This window comes from Micromys minutus, assembly GCF_963924665.1.
Source record: "Micromys minutus genome assembly, chromosome: X".
In the NCBI taxonomy this organism is placed as follows: domain Eukaryota; kingdom Metazoa; phylum Chordata; class Mammalia; order Rodentia; family Muridae; genus Micromys; species Micromys minutus.
The window spans coordinates 122,750,281-122,773,669 of NC_137970.1; the positions used below are offsets into that span (position 1 = coordinate 122,750,281).

The 23,389-nt window shown below is 40.4% G+C and overlaps 1 protein-coding gene across 5 annotated transcripts in view; it reads left to right on the forward strand.

Moving 5' to 3' along the window:
- Positions 1-23,389, forward strand: part of AFF2 (ALF transcription elongation factor 2) — a gene marked incomplete at both ends in the record, with an annotated part of 471,510 nt that overhangs the window by 428,202 nt on the left and 19,919 nt on the right. For 4 of the 5 annotated variants that reach the window (XM_080909761.1, XM_080909763.1, XM_080909762.1 and 1 more), the window contains 4 exons: positions 161-320; positions 6,052-7,062; positions 12,796-12,917; positions 17,697-17,916. In XM_080909761.1, coding sequence (XP_080765887.1) covers positions 161-320; positions 6,052-7,062; positions 12,796-12,917; positions 17,697-17,916 — 1,513 coding nt within the window. The remainder of the gene's footprint in view (positions 1-160; positions 321-6,051; positions 7,063-12,795; positions 12,918-17,696; positions 17,917-23,389) is intronic. The other variant, XM_080909764.1, reaches the window with a different exon arrangement.

Sequence of the window (23,389 nt, forward strand, 5' to 3'; positions counted from 1 at the left end):
CAGTGGCCTTCGCACTGGGCTCTCGGAGCCTTGTATTTCATTTCTGTATTTCTACTTTTCCTGCAGCTCATAGATCATAAGTTGTTTTTACATTGAACCAGGCTGTTGCTTTCAAGTCTGAGACTCGATGAGGTAATAAATGATGTCACTTTTCTTTCAGCTCACTCTTGGCCACACCTCAGCCTACACCTGCAGCACAAGCCAGTGTGGGGTCTGGCAGCTCCAGTGAGTCAGAGAGTAGCTCAGAGTCGGACTCAGACACTGAAAGCAGCACCACCGACAGCGAATCCAATGAGGCTCCTAGAGTGGCTACTCCAGAGGTGAGTGCTCAAGGCCTCAGGATCCATCTATGTGCTGGTGGGTCAAGTGTATACCAGATGTATCAGCAGTAGAAGTACTTTACTACAATAACTACTTCAGAAAAGTAGCCAGAGACTGGAAAAGATTGTTTCTTTCGAACACATGTTTGTATATGCCCTAACAAATATAGATCCCTTTGTGTGACTCCAAGCTGTACAAGTTGCTTGCTGCGTGATGGGTTTTCTATGGGAGTCATTAAGTTACCGCAAGCCTCAAGCTTCATCCCACATAAAACTAGTATAGGAATGATGAAGCTTGCAACTTCACTTTCTAAGTAAACCAACAAAGCCAATCAATACTCACTTGTAGATCTAAAGATGCCAACCCTACTTTACTTTAAAGTTATTAAAGGGGCAAATGGATACTATGCAAGGAAGATATGAGACATATGTCTTCCCATAAAGGTAAAACAGCACTAAAGAAGTCACACATTCCTTATTTCAATTTACATTGTGTACCAGATGATAATAAGATATGAAATCTTTAGCCTAGCACCCCAAGCACCAGAACAATAACTCTGAAATGGAAGAATTAATTTTTCCCTTCACATACTCTAGCTAAGTGCTCTGGTTCCCCGAGTCTGCCTGTTGTACAACAAGGGAATTCATCTCATTGCTCTTTATACATTTCTTTCTCAGTAACCTGAAAGGAATAATAGAGGCAGTAGTTATTTTACTGCTGTTAAAAATAGCAAACGCTGTGCTGGACACTTGACTTACACTTTCTCATTCACTCTTATTAACAACCTAATACTCTACTCTCTCACACTACAGGACATTTTATAGGTGGCAATGTATATTTATGAGAATTTAAGCCAAAAGGACCCCGCGATCTCACAGATACACAGTAATAAAGTGAGGCCTTAGACTTGGGTCGGTATACTGCCAGAGCTAGCTTTTAACACTGGCATGACACTGCTAAGCCTCTGAAAGAGTTTCTTTAATAATTACTTACTATTGCTTTCTGTAGGAACGGATCACAGCTACTGAATTCATTTTATTAATATTTTACTATTTTTATTAGATATATTTTATTTACATTTCAAATGTTATCACTTTCCTGGATTCTCCTCCATATCCTCTATTCCATCCCCTCTCCCTTCTATGAGGATGTTCACCTGCTCCCTCCTTCCTGCCCTGACATTCCCCTGCACTGGGGCATTAAGCCTTCACAGGACCAAGAGCTTCTCCTCCCATTGATGCCCAACAAGGGCATCCCCTGCTACTTGTGCAGCTAGAGCCATGGGTCCCTCCATGTGTGCTCTTTGAATAGTAGTTTAGTCCCTGGGAGTTCTGGAGGGTTGGTATTGTTGTTCTTATGGGATTTCAAACCCCTTCAGCTCCTTCAATTCTTTCTCTAACTCCTCTATTAAGGACCCCATTCTCAGTTCTATGGCTGGCTGCAAGCATCTGCCTCTGTATTTGTCATGCTCTGACAGAACCTCTCAGGAGACAGCTATATCAGGGTCTTCTATGAAGGTCTGATAGAAATCTGCACTAAATCCATTTTGTCCTGGGTTTTCTTTTGGGGGGGGGGTTGGGAGACTAGATGACTGATTCTATTTCTTTATGGATTATGGGACTGTTTAGATGGCTTATCTGATCCTGATTTAACTTTGGTACCTGGTGTCTGTCTAAAAAATTGTACATTTCATCCATAGTTTCCAGTTTTGTTGAGTATAGGCTTTTGTAGTAGGATCTGATGATTTCCTGAATTTCCTCAGTTTACCTTGTTATGTCTCCCTTTTCATTACTGATTTTGTTAAGTTGGATACTGTAGCTTGGCCCTCTGGTTAGTCTGATTAAGGTTTTGCCTATCTTATTGATTTTCTCAAAATGCCAGCTCCTGGTTTTGTTGATTCTTAGTATAGTTCTTTTTGTTTCTGCTTGGTTGATTTCAGTCCTGAGTTTGATTATTTCCTGCTGTCTACTCCTCTTGGGTATATTTGCTTCTTTTGGTTCTAGAGCTTTAAGGTGTGCTGTCAAGCTGCTAGTGTATGCTCTCTCCAGTTTCTCTTTGGAGACATTCAGAGCTATGAGTTTTCCTCTTAGCACTGTTTTCATTATGTCACATATGTTGGGGTATGCTGTGCCTTCGTTTTCATTAACTTCTAAAAAGTCTCTTTTTATTCCTTCCTTGACAAACTTGTCATTGAGTATAGCATTGTTCAGCTTCCATGTGTATGTTGGCTTTCTGTCATTTTTATTGTTATTGAAGACGTCCGTGTTGATCTGATAGGATGCATGGTATTATTTCAGTCTTCTTGTATCTGTTGAGGACTGTTTTGTGACGGAATATATGGTCAGTTTTGGAGAAGGTAACATGAGGTGCTAAGAAGAAGGGATATTCTTTTGTTTTAAGACGAAACGTTCTATAGATAGCTATTAAATCCATTTGGTTCATAACTTCTGTTCGTTTCACTGTGTCTCTGTTTAGTTTCTGTTTCCATGCTCTGTCCATTGAGGAGAGTGGGGTGTGGAAGTCACCCATTACTATTGTGTGAGGTGCAATGTGTGCTTTGAGCTTTTGTAAGGTTTCTTTTATGAATGCAGGTGCCCTTGCATTTGGAACATACGTATTCAGAATTGAGATTTCATCTTGATGGACTTTTCCTTTCAAGAGTATGAATTGTCCTCCCTTATCTTTTTTGATAACTGTTGGTTGAAAGTCAGTTGTATTTGAAATTAGAATGACTACTCCCGCTTGTTTCCTGGGACCATTTGCTTGGAAAATTGTTTTCCAGCCGTTTACTTTGAGGTATTATCTGTCTTTGTCACAGAGGTGTGTTTTTTAAATGCAGCAAAATGTTGGGTCCTCCTTATGTATCCAGTCTACTATTCTATGTCTTTTTATTGGGGAATTGAGTCCATTAATATTGAGAGATATTAGAAACCAATAAATGTTCCTTCTTGTTATTTTTGTAGTAGAGGTGGAATTATATTTATGTGGCTATCTTCTTTTGGGTTAGTTGAAAGAAGCTTACTCTCTTGCTTTTTCTAGGGTGTAGTTTCCATCCTTGTGTTGGAGTTTTCCATCTATTATTCTTTGTAGGGCTGGATTTGTGGAAAGATATTATGTAAATTTGTTTTTGTCATGGAATGTCTTGGTTTCTTCATCTATGTTAATTGACAGTTTTGCTGGCTTTAGTATGCTCGGCTGGATTTTTCTTTTTTCCAGGATCTGTATGACATCTGCCTAGGATTTTCTAGCTTTCATAGTCTCTGTTGAGAAGTCTGGTGAGATGCTGATAGGTTGGCCTTTGTGTATTACTTGACCTTATTCCCTTACTACTTTTAGTGTTCTTCCTTTGTTTTGTGCATTTGGTATTTTGACTATTATGTGACGGGAGGAATGGATTCTGGTCCAATCCATTCAGAGTTCTGTAAGCTTATTGTGTGTTTATGGGCATTTCTTTCTTTAAGTTAGGGACGTTTTCATTTATAATAATCTTGAAGATATTTATCAGGCCTTTAAGTTGGGTTGGGAATCTTAACTCCTTCTATACCTATTCTCCTCAGGTTTGTTCTTCTCCTTGTGTCCTGGATTTCCTGGATGTTTTGGGTTAGGAGTTTTTTGCATTTTTTCACTGTTGTGTCAATATTATCTGTGGTATTTTCTGCCCCCGAGATTCTCTCTTCCATCTCTTGTATACTATTGGTGATTCTTGCATCTATGACTTCTGCCCTCTTTCCTAGGTTTTCTATTTCCAGGGTTGTCTCTCTTTGTGTTTTCTTTCCTGTTTCTATTTCCAGTTTTAGATCCTGAATAGTTTTGTTCAATTCCTTCACCTGTTCACTCGTGTTTTCCTGAAATTCTCTAAAGTTTGTGTGTGTGGGTATGTGTGTGTTTCCTCTTTAAGGGCTTCTGCCTGTTTATCTGTGTTGTCTTATATTTCTTTAAGAGAGTTACTTATGACCCTTTTAAAGACCTCTAACATCATCATGAGTTGTGATTTTAAATCAGAATCTTGCTTTTCTGGTGTGTTGGGGTATCCAGGACTTGCTGTGGTGGGGAATTGTGTTATGATGATGCCATGTGACCTTGGTTTTCATTGTTTAGGTTCTTGGACTTGCCTCTTGCCATCTGCTTATTTCCAGTGTTAGCTAGTCTTGTTGATTCTGACCCTCCTTGATGATTGCTTGACCCTCCTGTAAGCCTGTGTGTCAGTATTACTGGGGGACCAGTTCTCTCCTATCAGGGTCTAGGCAGAATTAGCTGTGGCATAGGGTCAGCACAGGATGTAGACAGAAACCTGAAGGATCCTGCTCCAAATTGCTCACTGGTTCCTGTGTCCTGAGTGTTCTAGGGTGTTCCTCTTGGGCCAGGAATTTGAGCAGGTATGGTGGTCTCCCCTGTGCTGTCAGATATATCAGCACTCCTGTGAGACTGGCTCTTTCCCACTGGGGTCTGTGTACAGAGTGTTCTGGCACTAGGTCAGCTCCACATGCTCCTGTCTCAGACTGTTCCTCAGTTCCTGTGTCCTCGGGGCTCTGGATGGGACCCACAGAGCAGAAGTGGTGGTCTTACCTGTGGTCCCAAGTGTTGTAGCACTTCTGGGGGACTAACTCTCTTCCAGCGTGGTCTGGGTATAGAGAATTGTAGCACAGGATCAGCTCCAGGCTCAGGCAGAAACTGCCTGATTTCATTTTAAATTCTGCCATCTTCTATTTAATGGAGCCACATACTTGGTGGCTTTCGTAGGGAAAAAAAAACCACTTGTAATAAAAATGATAGCTCTTTTTTAATGGTAGAAATCAGAGTTGAATATCAAGCTTGCAGATTAGACATACCATTTCTATTGCTTCATAGTGAATGCCAAAGTCTACATACACATCCCTATAAATTTATTATTGCTCATATATTTAGAAAAGCATAGTGGTTTGAGAGAATCAATTTATTTCACCCTTCAGTAAAAAGATAAAGGTAGTAGTGTTTTCAATGAATTATAGCATCATGTAATACACCCTAGTATTTATGAAGATGGAAATAATCTTTACCTTTGATCACACTTGAGATGCACTTAGGTTTCTTTTTAGGAACAGATACCATAACCTTAGGCTCCTGGTGATAGGTGAATCAATGATTCTTAGCAAAAGCTTTTGGGAACAGAATTCTCTCTCAGGAGCCCCTGGTTATAGTCTGACACATCTCCATGTGAAGAATCCTTTACTTACTAGCTAGAGGATAGAATTTTTTGAGGGAAAAACACAGTAGAAACTAGTGTTCAAAAAATTGATTGATTTGTAGTTGTATGCTTTTTATCTAGTCTGATACAGGGGAAACCAAATCACTTTTAATCACCATTGAAAGTGTATTTCTCAATGAATGTGTATATGTTTGTGTATGTGGACTGACTTAAAGTCTAAGGTAGTCTGGTTTTGTTGTTATTGTTTGTTTGGGTGATTACAAGGTCTCATGTAGAACAAAATAGCTTCAAACTCAAACTTGCTATGTAACTAAAAATATCCTTAAACATGTGATCTTACTGTACCTCTACAACCAAACCTGGTTCATGTGGTTCTGAGAATGGAACCCAGGGCTTCATGCATAGTGAGCAAGTCTCCTACTAAATCTATTACCAGCCCACAGCATCTAATAATTACTTACCACTGTATAGTCACTATACAGATATTCCCTATAAAGTCTCTACATGTGTGAATCACATCCTTGTTGCTGTTTTTCAATCTACAGCCTGAGCCACCCTCAACCAACAAATGGCAGCTGGACAAATGGCTGAACAAAGTCACATCCCAGAACAAGTCATTCATTTGTGGCCAAAATGAGACACCTACAGAGACCATTTCTCTGCCTCCTCCAATAATACAACCAGTGGAGGTCCAGGTCAAAGTGAAACCAAACCCCAGCCAGGCTGTGGCTGTACCCAAAGAAAGACCTCTCCTCAGTCTTATTCGGGAGAAAGCTCGACCAAGGCCCACACAAAAAACCCCAGAAACAAAGGCCTTGAAGCATAAGTTGTCAACATCAGTTGATACAGTTTCTCAAAGGACAATTGGAAAGAAACAGCCCAAAAAAGTTGACAAAAATACCAGCTTTGAGGAGTTTACCTGGCCCAAACCAAATACTACCAGCAGTACTTCCAAAGAAAAAGAAAGTGTGGAGCTTCCAGACCCACCACGAAGCCGCAACAAAGCTACTGCCCACAAACCAGTGCCTAGGAAAGAGCCAAGGCCTCATGTCCCTATGGCCACTGAGAAGAAAAAATATAGAGGGCCTGGGAAGATTGTCCCCAAGTCCCGGGAATTTATCGAAACAGATTCATCTACATCTGACTCCAACACAGACCAGGAAGAGACCCTGCAGGTCACAGTACTGCCACCTTACATTGCTCCTGGAGGTAGTGCTGCTAAATCTAAGGACACATCCAATGCCAGCCTCACACTGAGCACCCTGACCAGCAGCAATAGTAACAGCAGCAACTTATCCACCAGCAATGAGGATACAACTTTTTCACCACCTCCTGCCATGCACACTGAGCTTTTGTCCCCTCTACGTGATCATGAGAGTCCAAAAAACCTCTGGGTGAAGATTGACCTTGACTTACTTTCTAGAGTGCCTGGCCAAAATTCAGTCCCAGCAGCACCTGCAAAGACAGACCACAAGGAGACTGCCTCGAAACCCAAGCGTCAAACTGCTTCCACTGCTGTGGAAAAAACAGCCCCTAAGGGTAAACGCAAGCACAAGGTGAGTGGTCCATGTGGGTGTGAGCAGAGGCTACCAAAATTATCTGTAGTCTCTTTTTAAGGAGAGTAATAGCAGTGGGTTGCAGGCTTTGGTAAAGAAAATGACATTTTCTGAGAGGAATGAAACATTTCACATTTGACCATACTGTTAGGAATTGTCAGGTTATGTGGTAGCCATTGATAAAGGTAGCTGATATGGAATAAGAGAAACTATGGTATATATGAAATAAGAATACAAAGAAGCCCCCTTGCTATAGTAAACAGTCTCTGCAGTAAGTGCCTGAGATTGTTCCTACTGTCAGTGGCTCTTATATTATTGCTCACAGTTTACCACTTCAGCATTAGCAGGGTGCCTCTCTGCCCATAATGGTCAAGGGCATCTTATGCATTTGTTCATTTCTCTGGACAAATATTAATGCATTCATAGGCTATGATGGTGTATCCTTGTATCTACCTTACTAAAGCTTTAAATACCTTCTAGGATTATTGGACTACTTGAAAGGATTACTCTGTGACAATCTCATCTGGAGATACCTTGGTATCAATTCTAGGTGCACACAGGGTCACTAGAAGAAGAAATCTAGAATTACTTTTACCAATTAAAATATGCATAGAGTTTATAGCTAATAAACTCTTTCTGATCTATCACTTTATCTTGAGATATTTTTTTCAGAATCAAGTTCCCTTTGATAATGTTTTGCTAATAGTATTCCTCACATCATCATAGCAACCCAGAAATGCAACTCCTAATCTCTTGTACATCCTCACACCCCATTTCTCTCCAGCAGGGGTTGTACACAATATGGCCATTGCTTCTGATGCTTAGCAAAAGGGAGATTACCTACAAACAATAGTGACTTACTAAATGAGGTGCTCTAACTGACTTCATTCCCCCATAATTAAGGGGTTTAAAAGTAGAGGAGACTGAAGGTACCTAAAACAAAAAACAAACAAAGAAAAAACAGCGAAATATCAGGACACAGGAGTGTGATATGAGAAAGAAATGCATGAGGACACAGGAAAGACAGACAGAAGACAGCTGTGGAATCATGGGTGGTCTGAAAGTGCTGAAGAAATGAGAGTGATGGGTGAGTAGGAGTGGTAGGACCCTGTACTTGGAGGCCAGGGAGTCATAGGGGACTGTAGAGCCCTAGAAAACAAATGAGCATTATGTGACTATGGAGCTTGAGAACACAGAGCACACAAAGACTGTGGAACACTAACACATAGGCAGTGGTACAAAATGGGAATGCTGATATAAGAACACTCTTTCTTGTACATCGGGTAGTGCTATTAAAGACTGGGGGATAATAGGAAATACCAACAAAGTAGGAGAAGCTGTGGGATACTGACAAGTTCCAAAGCAAGAAGAAATGTTACACTGGCACGGTGGAACACTAAGTAATGATGCCAGGCTAACTAGAACTCCACCAGACAGATAAACACAAAGAGAGAGAAGGGGTGGGAGACAGAGAAACACAGAGACACAGACACAGAGAGACAGAGAGGTGCAAGAGAAACAGGAGCTGTAGAACTGTAAGGAGAGTTAAGAGACTATGGAGTGTTGAGACAGGGGAGTACTAGCAGACAGGGGAGTACTGAGACAAGCAGTGGCAGAATAATCTAAAAAAAATGGAGGTCTCAGAAACAGGGAGCTCTAGGAGATATAGGAAAAAAGAAGTTCTATGAAAAGGAGGACTTGCTACTGGACAAGGAAGAACTCAGGAATGGAGGGTGCTTAAGAAACAAGACTGACAGTGAGAGATGGATTATATAGAAGTTCTCAGAGACAGATAACTGTAGGAGGCAGGAGAACATTCAGACATGGGAACTGCTACAAAAGGGGAGGAATCAGAAACAAAAACAAAACCCAAGGGAATGGAAAAGTGCTAGGAGAGAGGGGAGCACTCAGAGACAGAGGACATCTAGGAGAGAGGGGAGCACTCAGAGACAGAGGACAGCTAGGAGACAGGGGAGCACTCAGAGACAGAGGAGTGCTAGGGGACAGAAGAGTACTCTGTGATAGAGCAGCTGTAGCAGACAAGGGAGCACTAAGATACAGAGAAGTGGTAGGAGACAGGGTAGCAGTAAGAGACAGAGGTGTGCTAGGAGAAAGGGGAATGCTAGGAGACAGGGGAGCACTCAGAGACAGAGGAGTGCTAGGGGACAGGGCAGTACACAGAGTCAGAGAATGTTAGGAGCCATGGGGGTGGCACCCAGAGTTGGAAGAGTACTAGAAGAGACAAGGGGGACTCTCAGTGACAGAGTATACCCGGTGATAGTGTAGCACTCATAAAGGAGTGCTCACAGACACGGGGAGCACTCAAAGATAGAGGAGTGCTCGCAGACAGGGGAGCACTTATAGAGTAAAGCTAGGAGACAGGTAGCACAGAGAGAAGTGCTAAGAGACAGGTTCGAATGCAGAGATAGAACAATGCTGGGCGACAGGTTGTATGTAGAGCAAAGGAATGCTACAAGACAGTACAACACTCAGAGTCACCAGAGTGCTAGGACACAGGGGAGCACTCAGAGAGGAGCACTAGGTCACTAGGGAGTACTCAGAGAGGAGTGCTAGGACACTGGGGAGCATTCAGAGACAGAGCCATGCTAGGAGACAGTGGGGGCACTATGGGACAATCAAGTGTTAATTCACAGGGGAACACTCTGATCGAGAGGATTTCTAAGAGACAGAGAAGTTCTAGTAACCTGATGCATTCAGAGACAGAGGAGTGTTAGAATATAGAATAGTCATCAATGTCAGAGACAGAACATATAGGAGTCCTCAGAAAGAGGGTAGTGTAAGGAGACATGAGAATACTCACAGAGGGCTTCTATGAGGCATAGGAGTACTCAGCGATACAAGAGAGATGGGATGCATGGTAGTGCTCAAAGACAGGGAAGTGTTAGGAGACAGAGAAATAGACAGGGCAGGGCTAGGTCATTTGGTGCATTGAGGGACAGGGTACTTGTAGGTAATAGGAGCATGACTGGTGATTGCCCCATGCTAGGAGATTATGAGATACTAGGGTAACAAGAAACACTAGAAGATGGGATCACTAGAGACAGGCAATACGAAAGAGAAATACCAGAATACTGAGGAACCTTTGAAGAGGGGATACCATAGATTCCGGGGAATACAGCTAGGGACAACTTCAAGGCTACAAGGGCTTTCAGCCAAACACACTGTACACTGAAAAACAGTTGGAGACTTGAGCTCATTAAAATGTGAGAGAGATAGGAGAGAAGAAAATACTTGGAACTTTGGTGGGGAGCATATAAGACAACATGTCTAGGAGAGCAGTGAGCCCCTGTGACTGCAGACTGCGCAAAGACAGGCAATCCAGAATTCTGGCAGAACTAGAGAACAGGGGCATGCTAGTAGACATAACAGCGGGAAATGGGAAACACTAGCCCACTGTGGAGCACTACTCAAGTGTACTGTGACAATGGACTGCATGCAGAATTGTGGGAATTGGGCAAATGTTAGAGCATCAGGAATGCTAGTTTACTGGATTCCTAGATATAAGTCTAGGAGACTGCGTATCCTGGGAAACTAGGAAACACTAGGGATCTAGGGATATGTTAGAGCCAAGAATTTAGAAAGTGGAGTGTATGGAGACAGAAGAGAGCTAACAGTCTTTGCAATTCTTGCAGGCTAAGGATAAGTAGAAAATAGTAGGAGATGAGGTTCACTAGCCACAAGTCTTAGTGGTTTAAGAACACTAGGAGAGTGAGGAGCAGTAGAATACTGGGCCTGATCATGATCAGGAGACACTGGAGCACTGAGACAGGGAAGCTCTGGCAGACTGGGCAGCAGTAGAACTGTGGGAAGCATCAGGATACAGGCAGGTCCTAGGAGATTATAAAATGAATATTAGGAGACATGGCTGCACTAAGAGACTAGGGGGTACTAGGACGCACACAATTTCTAGGACACTGGGCACCACTAGAAGAATGACGTGGGGATGCCTAAGGACTAGGTCTTAAGAAACTGGGGAATGCTAGGGGACTAAGAACCATAAAACTTGGGGACAGCTAAAGGGCGGGAAAGTATGAGGAGACTATTATATTAAGGGACTGGAGATTCCTGAGAAATTAATAGGAGGGTGGAATAGTGGCATGACATTGAACATCAAGGAGACAGTCAAGCACTGAGAAGGGTGAACATTCTTCAAGACTATGGCAGAGAAGCATATTAAGAATTAGGTCCTTCCCAGGTGACAAAGGGATACAAGAAGACAGAGAATATGAAGGAATTGGAGAGTGCTAGACAAAGGAAACAATCTGTGCGATTGGGAGGCAGGAGGGGCTGCCTCAATGGGACTGCTTAAAGGCAGATCAATTCTCAGGGGCAGATGAGTCCTGAAGAGAATGCTCTGTCCACTGAAGGGATTCCAGAATTGTGAGTCTGAAGTGTGGGAATCTTGAGCTGCTTTCTTTCTTCTTTCTTATTGATGAGAAGAGTACAGAGTAAAACCTATGCCTCTGCAATGAAGACATTTAAGAGCTAAAGGCATTACACATTCATGCTCCTCTCACATGTTGTTGATTATAGAGACAGCCTTTATAAGCCACCCACAAGCCTCATGTTGTTTAAACAGGATTCCTGGCATGTTGACGTTACAGTGTTCATTTCCTAACTATCACTCTGTAGAGGCACTTACGATGAGAGGAGTGTATGAAAATTATAGATTCTCTTCACGTTTGTTATAAGATTCCGGTGCCACACGATCTTTAATCAGATATTTATTTAATTTTATATTTACTTATTTACTTTACATTCCACCAACTGCTCCCTCTTGGTCACCCCCTCCCACAATCTTTTCCCTATTTCCCCTTCCCTCCTCCTCTGACTTTCCCCTCTGGGTATCCCTTCAAATCTCTGAGAGCCCAGGTGCTTCCTCTCCCAATGAAACCAGACAAGGCAGTCCAGCTAAAACATAGCCAACATACAGGCAACAGCGTTTGAAATACCCTCATTCCAGTTGTTCAGAACCTACATGAAGGTCAAGCTACACATCTGCTACATATGTGTGATGGTGCCAAGGTCCCGTCCATGTATATTTTTTAGTTGGTGGATCTGACACTGAGAGCCCCAATGGTCTAGGTTAGTTGACTCTGTTGGTTTTTTTGTGCAGTTCTTCTCCCACTTCAGAGCCCACAAATCATTCCTCGTATTCTTTCATGAGTCCCCAAGCTCCATTCAGTATGTGGGTACCTGTCTGAGTCAGCTGCTGGCTGGAGCCTCTCAGAGGATAACATGCTCCAGTCTGCAAACGTAACAGAGTATTATTAATATTGTCAAGGATTGGTGCTTGCCGAAGGGACAGGTCTTTAGTTGTCTAATTATTGGTTGGCCATTCCCTCAGTCTCTGCTCCATCTTCCATGCCTGCATTTCTTGGAGACAGGATACATTTTGGGTTGAAAGTTTTGTGAGTGGGCTGGTGTTTCTATCCCTCCAAATGAGGTTACTGTCTGGCTACAAGAGGTAGCTAATCAGATATTTACATTAAAGTTTAAACCTCTCATAAGCCAACTTCTTGGGAGGACTAGTTTAGGAAAGGTTGATTGCTTTTCTGTCTAATCTAAGGTACATACTTATCTCCCCAACCTAGAAGAAAACTGTTTTGTTCAATGTGTGTGTGTGTGTGTGTGTGTGTGTGTGTGTGTGTGTGTGTGTGTGTATGTATAGTGTATCTATTTGAAGCTCTGCATATTTTTCCCTTGTTAAAGCCAGCAGAAGCTGCGGAGAAAATCCCTGAGAAGAAGCAACGCCTGGAGGACAACACTACTATCTGTCTGCTTCCCCCTTGCATCTCACCAGCCCCACCCCACAAGCCTCCCAACACCAGAGAGTAAGTTTTCCCTGTTTCAGTGTTCTGGTCCTTGTGTGATGGTTTTAGCTTTAAAAAAATCACATTTGAACATATTGGGGGATTCCTGCCTCATTAGAAAGTCAGGCTAGAATCAAGAGTGTCTTAATCCAGGCTTGACAATAATCTCTGGCAAGTGGTCTAACATGAATTAAGAATGGAATATGGGCTATCATGTTTAGGGTGAACATAAGCTTTTAAGAACTGTTTCTTTATTACAACCCAGAACAATCATCAAAATTAACCACATGGAACATTCTGCACCAAACAAAAAAAAGTGAATTAAAGAGAGGAAATATCAGAAAACACATATCATCTTAATGAGATCAATCTGCTTTTGGCCAAGGTTCAGTCCTGATGGTGACTAGACTATTTCCCTTATCTTGATAGGATGCTATTTTAAAAGCCATTTCCTAGTGTTAATACAAAGATAGAAGACTAGTCTTTATATCCTGCCTGTCAGGAGATTGACATGTTTAGGAAATTGTGCTTTACCCCCATGAGGGTTCTTCTGTGTTGAGAAAAGCCTGGGAGAAATAGATATGTTGATTCTAATAAACTGCCCCTCCTCTCCCTTCTTTCTCTGTGGCAAGTTTCCAAAATTAAGCAGGAGGGATCCCAGTCCTTTCCCCAGTCAAAGAACATCATGTTTCTCCAGAGAAGTCTAACCCTTTGCTTCTAGCAAGCATTATAACTGAGTCCTTTCTGTTTTATAAATATTACTTAACCAACAATCATGTCAGCTACTCGAGACATTCTGTCTATGTAATTATTGCAATAAATTCATTCAACATTGGAGATTACTCCCAGCAAAGCCCAGTTTTGGAGTCTATTAGCGCCCAAAGCAGAGAGGCAATCTGGACAGCTGCCACTAACAATTGATTTCACAGATTACTGTTTAACATCAGTGATACAGCATCAATCTGCCACAGATCAGATGTTGGAAAGAAGTTATCAGCTTGAATGTGTCTGGCTTCTTGTTTATAAATGAAAGGTAGAAACAGACTCCATATTGCTAGACATGCTCCACAAAGTAACATTTGATCCCTAAAACGCCTGCCCCTCACTGTGGACATCACTTACTATTTGTGACATACGTATATAGTCTCTACTGCAGTCTGTCTTTGTTTTGGGGGGGTATATTATTTATTTACATTTCAAATGTTATCCCCTTTCTAAATTTCCCCTCCAGAAACCACCTATCCCACCCCTCCTGCTTAAATGAGAATGCTACCCTAACCACATATCTACTCCTTCCCATCTTACCACCCTTACATTCCCCTACACTGGGATATCAAGACTTTACAGGACCAAGGGCCTCTGCAGTCTGTCTTTAAAACATCTATTAAGATAGCTCTCAGACAAACGTACCCAATGAAGCAACTGGAATCCCTTTTGCTAAATGTAGACCAGGTATATGAGGAAGCTTGGATTTTTTTTTTTTTTTTTTAGTAAAAGCAAGCTTTTAGTTTAAAAATGCTTAGAGTGAGAGGGGCAGCTTGGGGGGTAAGAGTTAGAAAGAACTAATTGTTGTCACAAAAAACCTGGGCCCTATTCCCAGCACCCAGTGACTAATAACTATACATAACTCCAGGGGATGAAATGGTCTCTTCTGACCTCCACAGGCACTGCACATGGGTCTTACACAGACATACATGCAGATAAACACTTATACTCATAAAATAAAAATCTAAACATTAAAAATTAAGAAAGTTTAAAACAGTTCATATAAATTCCATGTTTGTGCTCAATAGAAATTGAATTTAATTTTTCAGGATCCAATGATTTTTTTTAATTGAATAGTCTCTGTATTCACTTTCAAATGTTATCCCCTTTCCCCCAACTCCTATCCCTCCTCCCCTTCCCCTTGCTTCCATGAAGATGCTCCCTCTCCCAACTATCCTCTCCCACCTCATTGTCCTGCCATTCCCCTACACTGGGAAAACAAGCCTTCACTGGACCAAAGGCCTCTCCTCCTATTGATGCCAGACAATGCCATCCTCTGCTACATATGCAACTGGGGCCATGGGTCTTTTCATGTATACTCATTGGTTGGTGTTTTAGCCTCTGGGATCTCTGGAGGGTTTGGTTGCTTGATACTGTTCTTCTCATGGGGTGAAGCATGGATCTTAAGGCTCAAATGTAGTCATTCCTGGAGGAAAGATAAAATGGCATAGTGGTGATACAATCCCTCCTTAGTTCACAGACTGGGCCCAGTTCATACCACCTAGAGCTTAAATGCAGAGCACAGGGTAGTGGACGATTGCCACACCTTCAATGCTTTACTAAGCAACCATACCAGGGAATTGTTACTCCAATTTATGGAAGAGAGTAAGTAAGTCTCAAATGAGAAATGCCACAGGATTTGTATGCATTCTGTTCTTACAGTAAATGGGAAATTACTATTTCCCTGGGAGATTTATCACGCAGACAGGGACTTTAACCTGTTCTTATGCTTGTCAACATCAAATCCTTGGAACTGAAAAAGGATGAGGAAGATTGGTGCCTTAAGGTTCTTCTTTTGGGAACCCTCTTGCAATCTTTATCTCTTCCCTTGTTCTTTGAGCCTTTTCTCTAAATCCTTAGAAACTCCTAAGAGAAAAGTTTCTCCTTTCTAAATGAATATGATAAACCTGGTGAGGATGCTGTATCTGATTGTGGCAAATGGCATTATCCTATCAACCCAAAGGAAGCTTTTTTGACTCTCGCACATCTAGAACTTGACAAGGCCATTGTAATTAATGTTTCTTTGTTCTGATCTACTGTCCTTCTCTATACTATATAATGACAGACACAAATATGAAAAAAAAGTCTTGTGGTTAAAAATAATTATGGTGAGCTTTCTTAGAAAAAAACCCTTGAAGTCTTTTGTCAATGAAATTATTAAATATCCAAAACCTTTAGCTTGCTACTGGGTACATGAAAAGGGTCTAACACTCAGAATGAACTTGTCTCCATTTATCAAGCCAGGAGACAATGGGAAAGGACTGACATACAGTTTAAGATCAAGTACCTCTCAAAAACAGATCTTTACCCTGCAGCCCCCACTACCTTCTTAGGCAGTTCAAGTGGGGAAGGTGCTGGTTATAAATAAAGAAGGAAACAGCAATGGTTTACTTGTGTGTACATATCTTCATAGGTCAGGTACCACTGTAGCTATTATACTTTATGTTTTCTATTGTTGGAGAAACTTCTTCATGGATAAGAATCATGATTCATGGCTAAATAGGTTCCTAAGTGGCCAAGAGCACTTGTTGCTCTTGGAGAGCATCTGGCTTTGATTCCCAGCACCCACATGGTGACTTACAGCCTCCTGTAGTAACTCTAGTTATAGGAAATTCAACACCTTCATCTGACCTCCTTGGGCACCAGTAACCACATATATGCAGGAAAAACACCAATACATGTAAAAAAATATAAAAACAAACAAAAACAAAAAACAAAAAAGGAAACTGTGGATCCATATGCTCACTACCATTTTATATGGCACCACAACAATAGCAAAATGAATAACATTTCAAAGAAATTTTAAGAATAATTAGAAAATGTTTTGTATTAATTTTAGTCACTTATGATAATGACAGAATATTTTCACTTAAAAAAGGTTTACTAAGTAGCAATAAAATAGATCCACATGAATGAGACAAAAGATGAGGAAGAAGGCATGTATTGTTATAATAAGAAAATATATATCACACAGTAAAGTGGAACAAGAAGCTTTCACTGATTTCACTTTCAGGAAATCAGACCACCTGAATGTTTGTTCATCTTCGATTTGTTGCTCTAAGATACAGCAAATCTATATATCTAGACACTGACTGAAATTGACCAAGAGGAAAACATAAATTCTTGTTGACTTAATTTGCTATTGAAAATTGCAGTCAATAATCATGAAAAGCAAATGGCTGCACAGTGCAATATTAGTTGTCCAAGAAAAGATTAAAATTCAAGTAATCTTCATTGATTAGCCCAAGACAGTAACTAAAATGAAAATCCATGACCCAATTACCATGTAAAGCAGTTAGCATAAGATTTTAGTTGTTTTGTTTTATTTGAGGTCTCAGTCTGTTTGATGGGGCCCATTTAATGGGCACTTTAAATGCACGGGCTCTGTGTCTCTTGTTAATATCACCAAAGAATATTTTAAGTGGGTTTTTTAAGTGTATTACATCAACACTCCAATATAATAATTTAAGGTGAGTGGATGTTTATATCTTGGCATTGGCATACAACATTTTTAAAGCCAATTTATGTTTTAAACTAGTCCTTAGGGTGTAGTTTATTTCTTAGTGTATATGCATAATATTTATTTTAAATGTGGAATATATTGTACCACTTATTGCTGAACTGTTTAGTTAAGTCTTAGAACAGAGTATCAGGAAAAATGAAGGGATTGAAGTCTACACTGTATTTTCTATAATCAGGTACTGGACAATACTCTTGCTAGGTTTCAGATATCACATTGTAGCATTCTCATTATCTACGTTGGTCACAGGATTCTGATTCTCAGACAGAATGAGTCTTAGAGATGTATGCATGTACATATTTTCACATATACGTAGTAAGATTTTTTACAGTCCTATGTATCGTTCTTTGTGTGTGTGTGCGTGTGTGTGTGTGTGTGTGTGTGTGTGTATACTCAAACAGGTAACAAGTCATCGAGTTATGCATCACTTTAGATGAAGAGGCCGTGATAGTGATAAAAATTCCAAATGAAACAAGATGAGACTTTATGACACCCTACACTTTTTGTTTCCACAGAAATTCATCTAGGAGAACAAACAGGAAAAGAGAAGAAAAGCTGTTCCCTCCTGCACTTTCCCCACTAGCAGAGGACCCTCCACGTCGCAGAAATGTCAGTGGCAACAACGGGCTCTTCAGTCAAGACAAAAGCATCTCTATGGCTGGGCAGATCACATCTACCAAACCCAAAAGAAGTGAAGGCAAATTCTGTGCTACTTTTAAAGGGATATCCATAAATGTAAGTATCTAAGAAGAAATACTCTCTAAAGTAAAAATAAGTTGATGCAGCTCGACTAGTATGAATTTTTCAAGGGAATGTTGCAGGGGAGGAAAAGGCACAGAAGAACCAAGTGTGTCTTTGTATAGGAATACTCAAAGTTCTACATTCCAAAGGCGCTGAGTGTCCTTAAGTTTGATCTCTTCATATCTTGAGAGTGGAAATGGCACTGCCATAATGCTGAACACAGAAACTGCTATGTGGTAGGCACTGATCTTCTAAGCCAGTGGTTCTCAACTTTCCTAATGCTGTGACCCTACAATACTGTTCCTCATGTTGGGCTAACCCCAACCATAAAATTATGTTTGTTGCCACTTAATAACTGTAATTTTGCTGCTTTTTCGAGCCATAATGTAAATACCTGATATGTAGATGGCCTTAGGTGATTCCTGTGAAAGAGGTCATGACCCACAGGTTGACAACTGCTGTTCTAGTGAATGAAAGAAATAGATGTAATCAAGGTTGCCCAAAGTCACTAAACAGGAATAGGAATTCCGAGTTGCTGCTTTCCACTATTCAGATTTGCAAAAGTTAATTGTTGGAAAAAAAAAAAGATTGACTTTCTATGGTGGGTCTCTTCTAAAAGCACAATAATGTCTCTAAGCTAAACAACTCTCCAGTCTTTTGAGTGTTCTACACTACATCTTGATTAGCATAGACTATGGAATGATATAATTTCAATATCCATACACAATGTCACTTTACTTTTCAAGTATAAGAATATAAGTTATTGAAATGATGAGTCACAGCCTCACTAAAGAATGTTAATTACAAATACATATATGCATATAAACATAATACATATCTTGATAAATGCAGATATAACACACACATATCTATCTATATATATAGATATAAATATAAATATAGATATATATATATAAATTCTTCTAATATAATCCTCCAATACCTAAATTATTTAGAATGGCTGGGTGACATGTTTATCTATGTGTAATATAATTAATATCATAAACTCTTATACTCTCTTCTACTGAAAATCTCAGATGGCATGGGCATATCAAGGGAATTAATTATCTTTGTGTGCTGCCTAGCATATTGTCATAAACAATTAGGTATTATAAATAACAACACCTTGAACTGCATTACATATAAGCGAATGTTACAAATTTTACTAAGGCAAAGATAATGCTTCAAGAAACTACATTCAGATACACAGGACAAAAAATTACTAGGGAAATGTCATAAATATCAGTATATTTTGTCATAGAAATATATCCTTCATGCTGTATTACACCTATTGGAGTTCTTTTTCTTACTTTGAAATGTAAATTGAATTTAATTTTTAAGGTTGTAATTAAGTATTTGTGGGTACATATACATACACATATGTATATATGTAACAATAATATAGGAAAAGAGGCTATTAATTTGAGGGGATAGGAGAGAGACTAGGAGGGGTTGTAGGGAGGAAAGGGGGATATGATACAGTTCTATTTTAATTAAAATATATTCTTTTTTGTTGTTGAGCTTCACACAGTCTGTGAGTTGTTTCTGGGGTGTTCAGAGCTTTCTGGGGTTAGTATCCAATTATCAGTGACTGCATATTATGTCTGTCCTTTTGTGAATGGGTTATCTCACTCAGGATGATATTCTCTACGTGCATCCATTTTCTTAAGAATTTCATAAAGTCATTGTTTCTGATAGCAGAGTAGATCTCCATTGTATAAATATACCAACATTTTTATATCCATTCATCTACTGAAGGACATCTGGGTCCTTTCCAGCTTCTGGCTATTATAAATAGAGCTGCTATGAACATTGTGGTGCATGTATCTTTGTTGTATATTAAAGTGTCTCTGGGTTATATGCCCAGAAGTGGAATAGCTGGATCTTCAGGTAGTACTATGTCCAATTTTTCTGAGGAATCGCCAGACTGGTTTCCAGAGTGGTTGTATCAGTTTACAACCCCACCAGCAGTGGAGAAGTGTTCCTCTTTCTCCACATCCTCGCCAGCATCTGCTGTCATCTGAGTTTTGGATCTTGGCCAATCTGACTGGTGTGAGGTGGAATCTCAGGGTTGTCTTGATTTGCATTTCCCTGATGGCTAAGGATGTTGAGCACTTCCTTAGATGTTTCTCAGCCAATTGAATTTATTTTTAAGTAATACAGAAAAGCAAATTAGTTTATGACTACGGGATTTTATGTGATCATCGGGTGCAAATATATAATGCATTCAATGTATATTAATTTAAACATAGGTAGTGCTTTAAATACCTGTCAAATATTTTTCAAAGGAAACTATCAACCAAACTTTACGGTAGAATTTCTATATAAACATATGTCATGATTTGATGATGTCCTTTCCATTTTATCTCAGGTGCCCCTCTTCTCTCTGCCTTAATTTAATACTCACTAATTAATTTGATCTATAATTTAATAATCACTAATAGTCCCTCTTTAATTTCAGACCACTTTTCAAATGCTTTCTGCATATGAGAGAGACCAAGGAGATGTTCTTCTTTTGTGAGAGCATCCTAAATGCTACCCTCCTTTTTTCTTCCCCCCTCCCTTCTCAACACATCGTTATTTGAGATCATTATTCATTCAAATGTATATCCCTTACTGAAAAAACTATATAGCATTATTTACTCTTCCCTCTAGAATCAGATATATCTAATATCAAAGGAAACATTTCTTTGAAAGAATGACTAGCTAGCCAGAATAAACTCTCAATATCTCATGGCTCAAATTTTCATTTTTAATAAAATATTTTATTTATTTATATCCAAAATGTTGTACCCTCCTGGTCCCCCCATCACAGAATTCTTTTCTCCCCCCCAACCCCTTTGCCTCGTAGAGGATTTCCATTCCTTGTATCTCCCCTACCTGAGGCTTTAAGTCGCTACAGGATTAGGTACTTCTCTCACTGAGGCCAAACAAGGCAGTCTTCTGCTACATATATGTCTGGGCCCTTGGACTAGCCTGTGTATGCCCTTTGGTTGGTGTCTCAGTCTCTAGGAGCTCCCATGGGTCCATGTTAGTTGATACCATTGATCTTCTATGGGGTTGCCATCCCCTTTAGTTTCTTCAGTTCTTCCCTTAATTCTTCCATAGAGTCCCTGACCTCTGTTCAGTGGCTGTCTCTGAGAATTTATCTCATCTGCTGGAAGAGCCTGTCAGAAGACAGCCATGTTAAGCTTCATTCTGCAAACATAATATAACATTAGTAATAGTGTTAAGGTTTGGTACCTGCCCATAGGATTGATCTCAAGTTGGGCTGGTCACTTGTTGCCCTTCCCTTCAGTCTCTGCTCCATTTTTGTCCCTGCATTTCTTTTTAGACAGGGGCAACATTTAGACAAAAGTATTGTAGGTGGGTTGGTGTCCCCATCCCTCCACTGAAGGTCCTGTCTGACTACTAAAGGTTGTCTCTTCAAGTTGCATATCCCCATTGTTGGTCATTTCTGTTTAAGGTCACCTGCATTGACTCCTGGGAGTGTCCCCATGCCAGGTCTCCTGGACTTCCTAGATATTCCCCCCACCCCTCCCATTCCAGCTGCATATTTCCATTCATGCTCTTGCCCCCTCTGAGCGTCTCTCCTGGACCCCTGTACCTGATGCTGTCCTCCTTTTTCTGTCCCCCTCCCCCTCCCACCCAGGTGCCTCTCTACCTCTGCCTTTCCCACTGCCTCCTATAATTAAAATGAATTGATTTGTAGGCATATTTCATGTTCATATACTTTTCAAGATCATGACTAAATATTTTCCAGTTAGATGTTTCTGTACTGACATCAGTGCTTCAAGGTTCACAACACATATCTTAGTTATAGAAACAGTCAACTCTGTTCTAAGCTACTTGTGATGGTTTGTATATGCTCTAATAAGGAGTGGCACTATTAGAATGTATGGCCTTGTTGGAGTAGGTGTGTCACTGTGGGTGTGTGTTTTAAGACTCTCACCCTAGCTGTGTAGAAGCTAGTATTCTGCTAGTAACCTTCTGATAAAGATGTAGAACTCTCAGCCCTACCTGCATTATACCTGCCTGGATGCTGCCATGTTCCTGTCTTGATGATAATGGACTAAACCTCTGAACCAGTAAGCCAGCCCCAATTAAATGTTGTCCTTATAAAGTTGGCTTGGTCATGGTGTCTGTATACAGCAGTAAAACCCTAACTAAGATACCAACCTTATTGTTTGATCTGGGTCAGTCTGGCTCTAAGAGTGTAGACATGGAGCTCATACAGGAATCTTTCACAGAGGTACGTCTATGATGATCTTTAAAATATTTTTCTGTACCTAGCATAAGAATTTATAGATACATAGCATTTTGTATGTTTATCTTAATATGGACGAGTTAGTAAAAATTATCTGATAGACATGAAGGTCAGGGATCAAGTGGAAAAGGCTGAATTTCATGGATTTAAGCAATACCATACTTAGCTTGTATCTTTAAAGTGACATCTTTAACTAAGGCAAGCATGCATTCCTGTGTTCAGCAAATTCTAAGAGCAATGACTGAAGGGGCAGAGTCATAAACCAGAAATACCTTCTAATCTGATGTGAACAATGGACTTACTTGTGTTCAAAGGGGAGAGCATAAGATGGCTGGAGATTAGTCCCTTACAAGGAAGAGAGACAGGCCCAAGAATGGTACAAAAGACATGAAAGTGCATCTGGATACAGGTACAAGACAGCTTGGCGAGTAGAGATGAAATTTGTCCCTATCATGCCTGTTGCAATACCCCTAACCTGGAGACAACCACAGGAATTGGCGAACTCAGTGACAAGCTCTGATGTGATGAGAGGAAACACCATCTTGCCATTAATAAAAAGAGTTGTCCTTCCTATTAATTGTCTAAGAGAAATTTGGACTATCTCAGTGTTCAAATGTGGTCACTGCAGATTCAGAGCTTCAAAGAGTAAGACTGGTGTTCCCATTTTAGTATCGTTGTTCATTGTTGAATCTGCATCGACATATGGAAATTTCACAAGTCAGATCAAGGAAGAAGTTAAGTGGGGGACAAACTTTGAGGCACAGCAATCTTAGGGAGACACCACGTAATAAGGGTATAAGGAGTAAGTGACATCCTGGAAAGTATTACCAGAGATATAAAAGTCAGGATTGTCCACAGTTGCCAGATGGAGAAAAGCAGTCTGTCACATAAACATGGCAGTAGTCTTGTGGTACTGTGTAAATACAGTTCTCAACACATACTTTCTTCTGGAATCCATCCTTTTCTACAGCGATGCCAGTGCAAAGCAAAACCCTCCCAAGTCTCTTAATCACTTGGTATGTGGCCTGGTGTAAATGAGGTTTTAATCTCTGAAAACTTCAAAATATGCAATTCACTTTTGACAGCAATCAGGAGCCTCATAAGGAAGAAAGCCTGTGTCTGCCTCCTGTCAGCCAGGACACTGACTATTGAAGAACAGTGCTAGGTTTTCTGATATTCCTTCTCCTCAAATCACTTCTC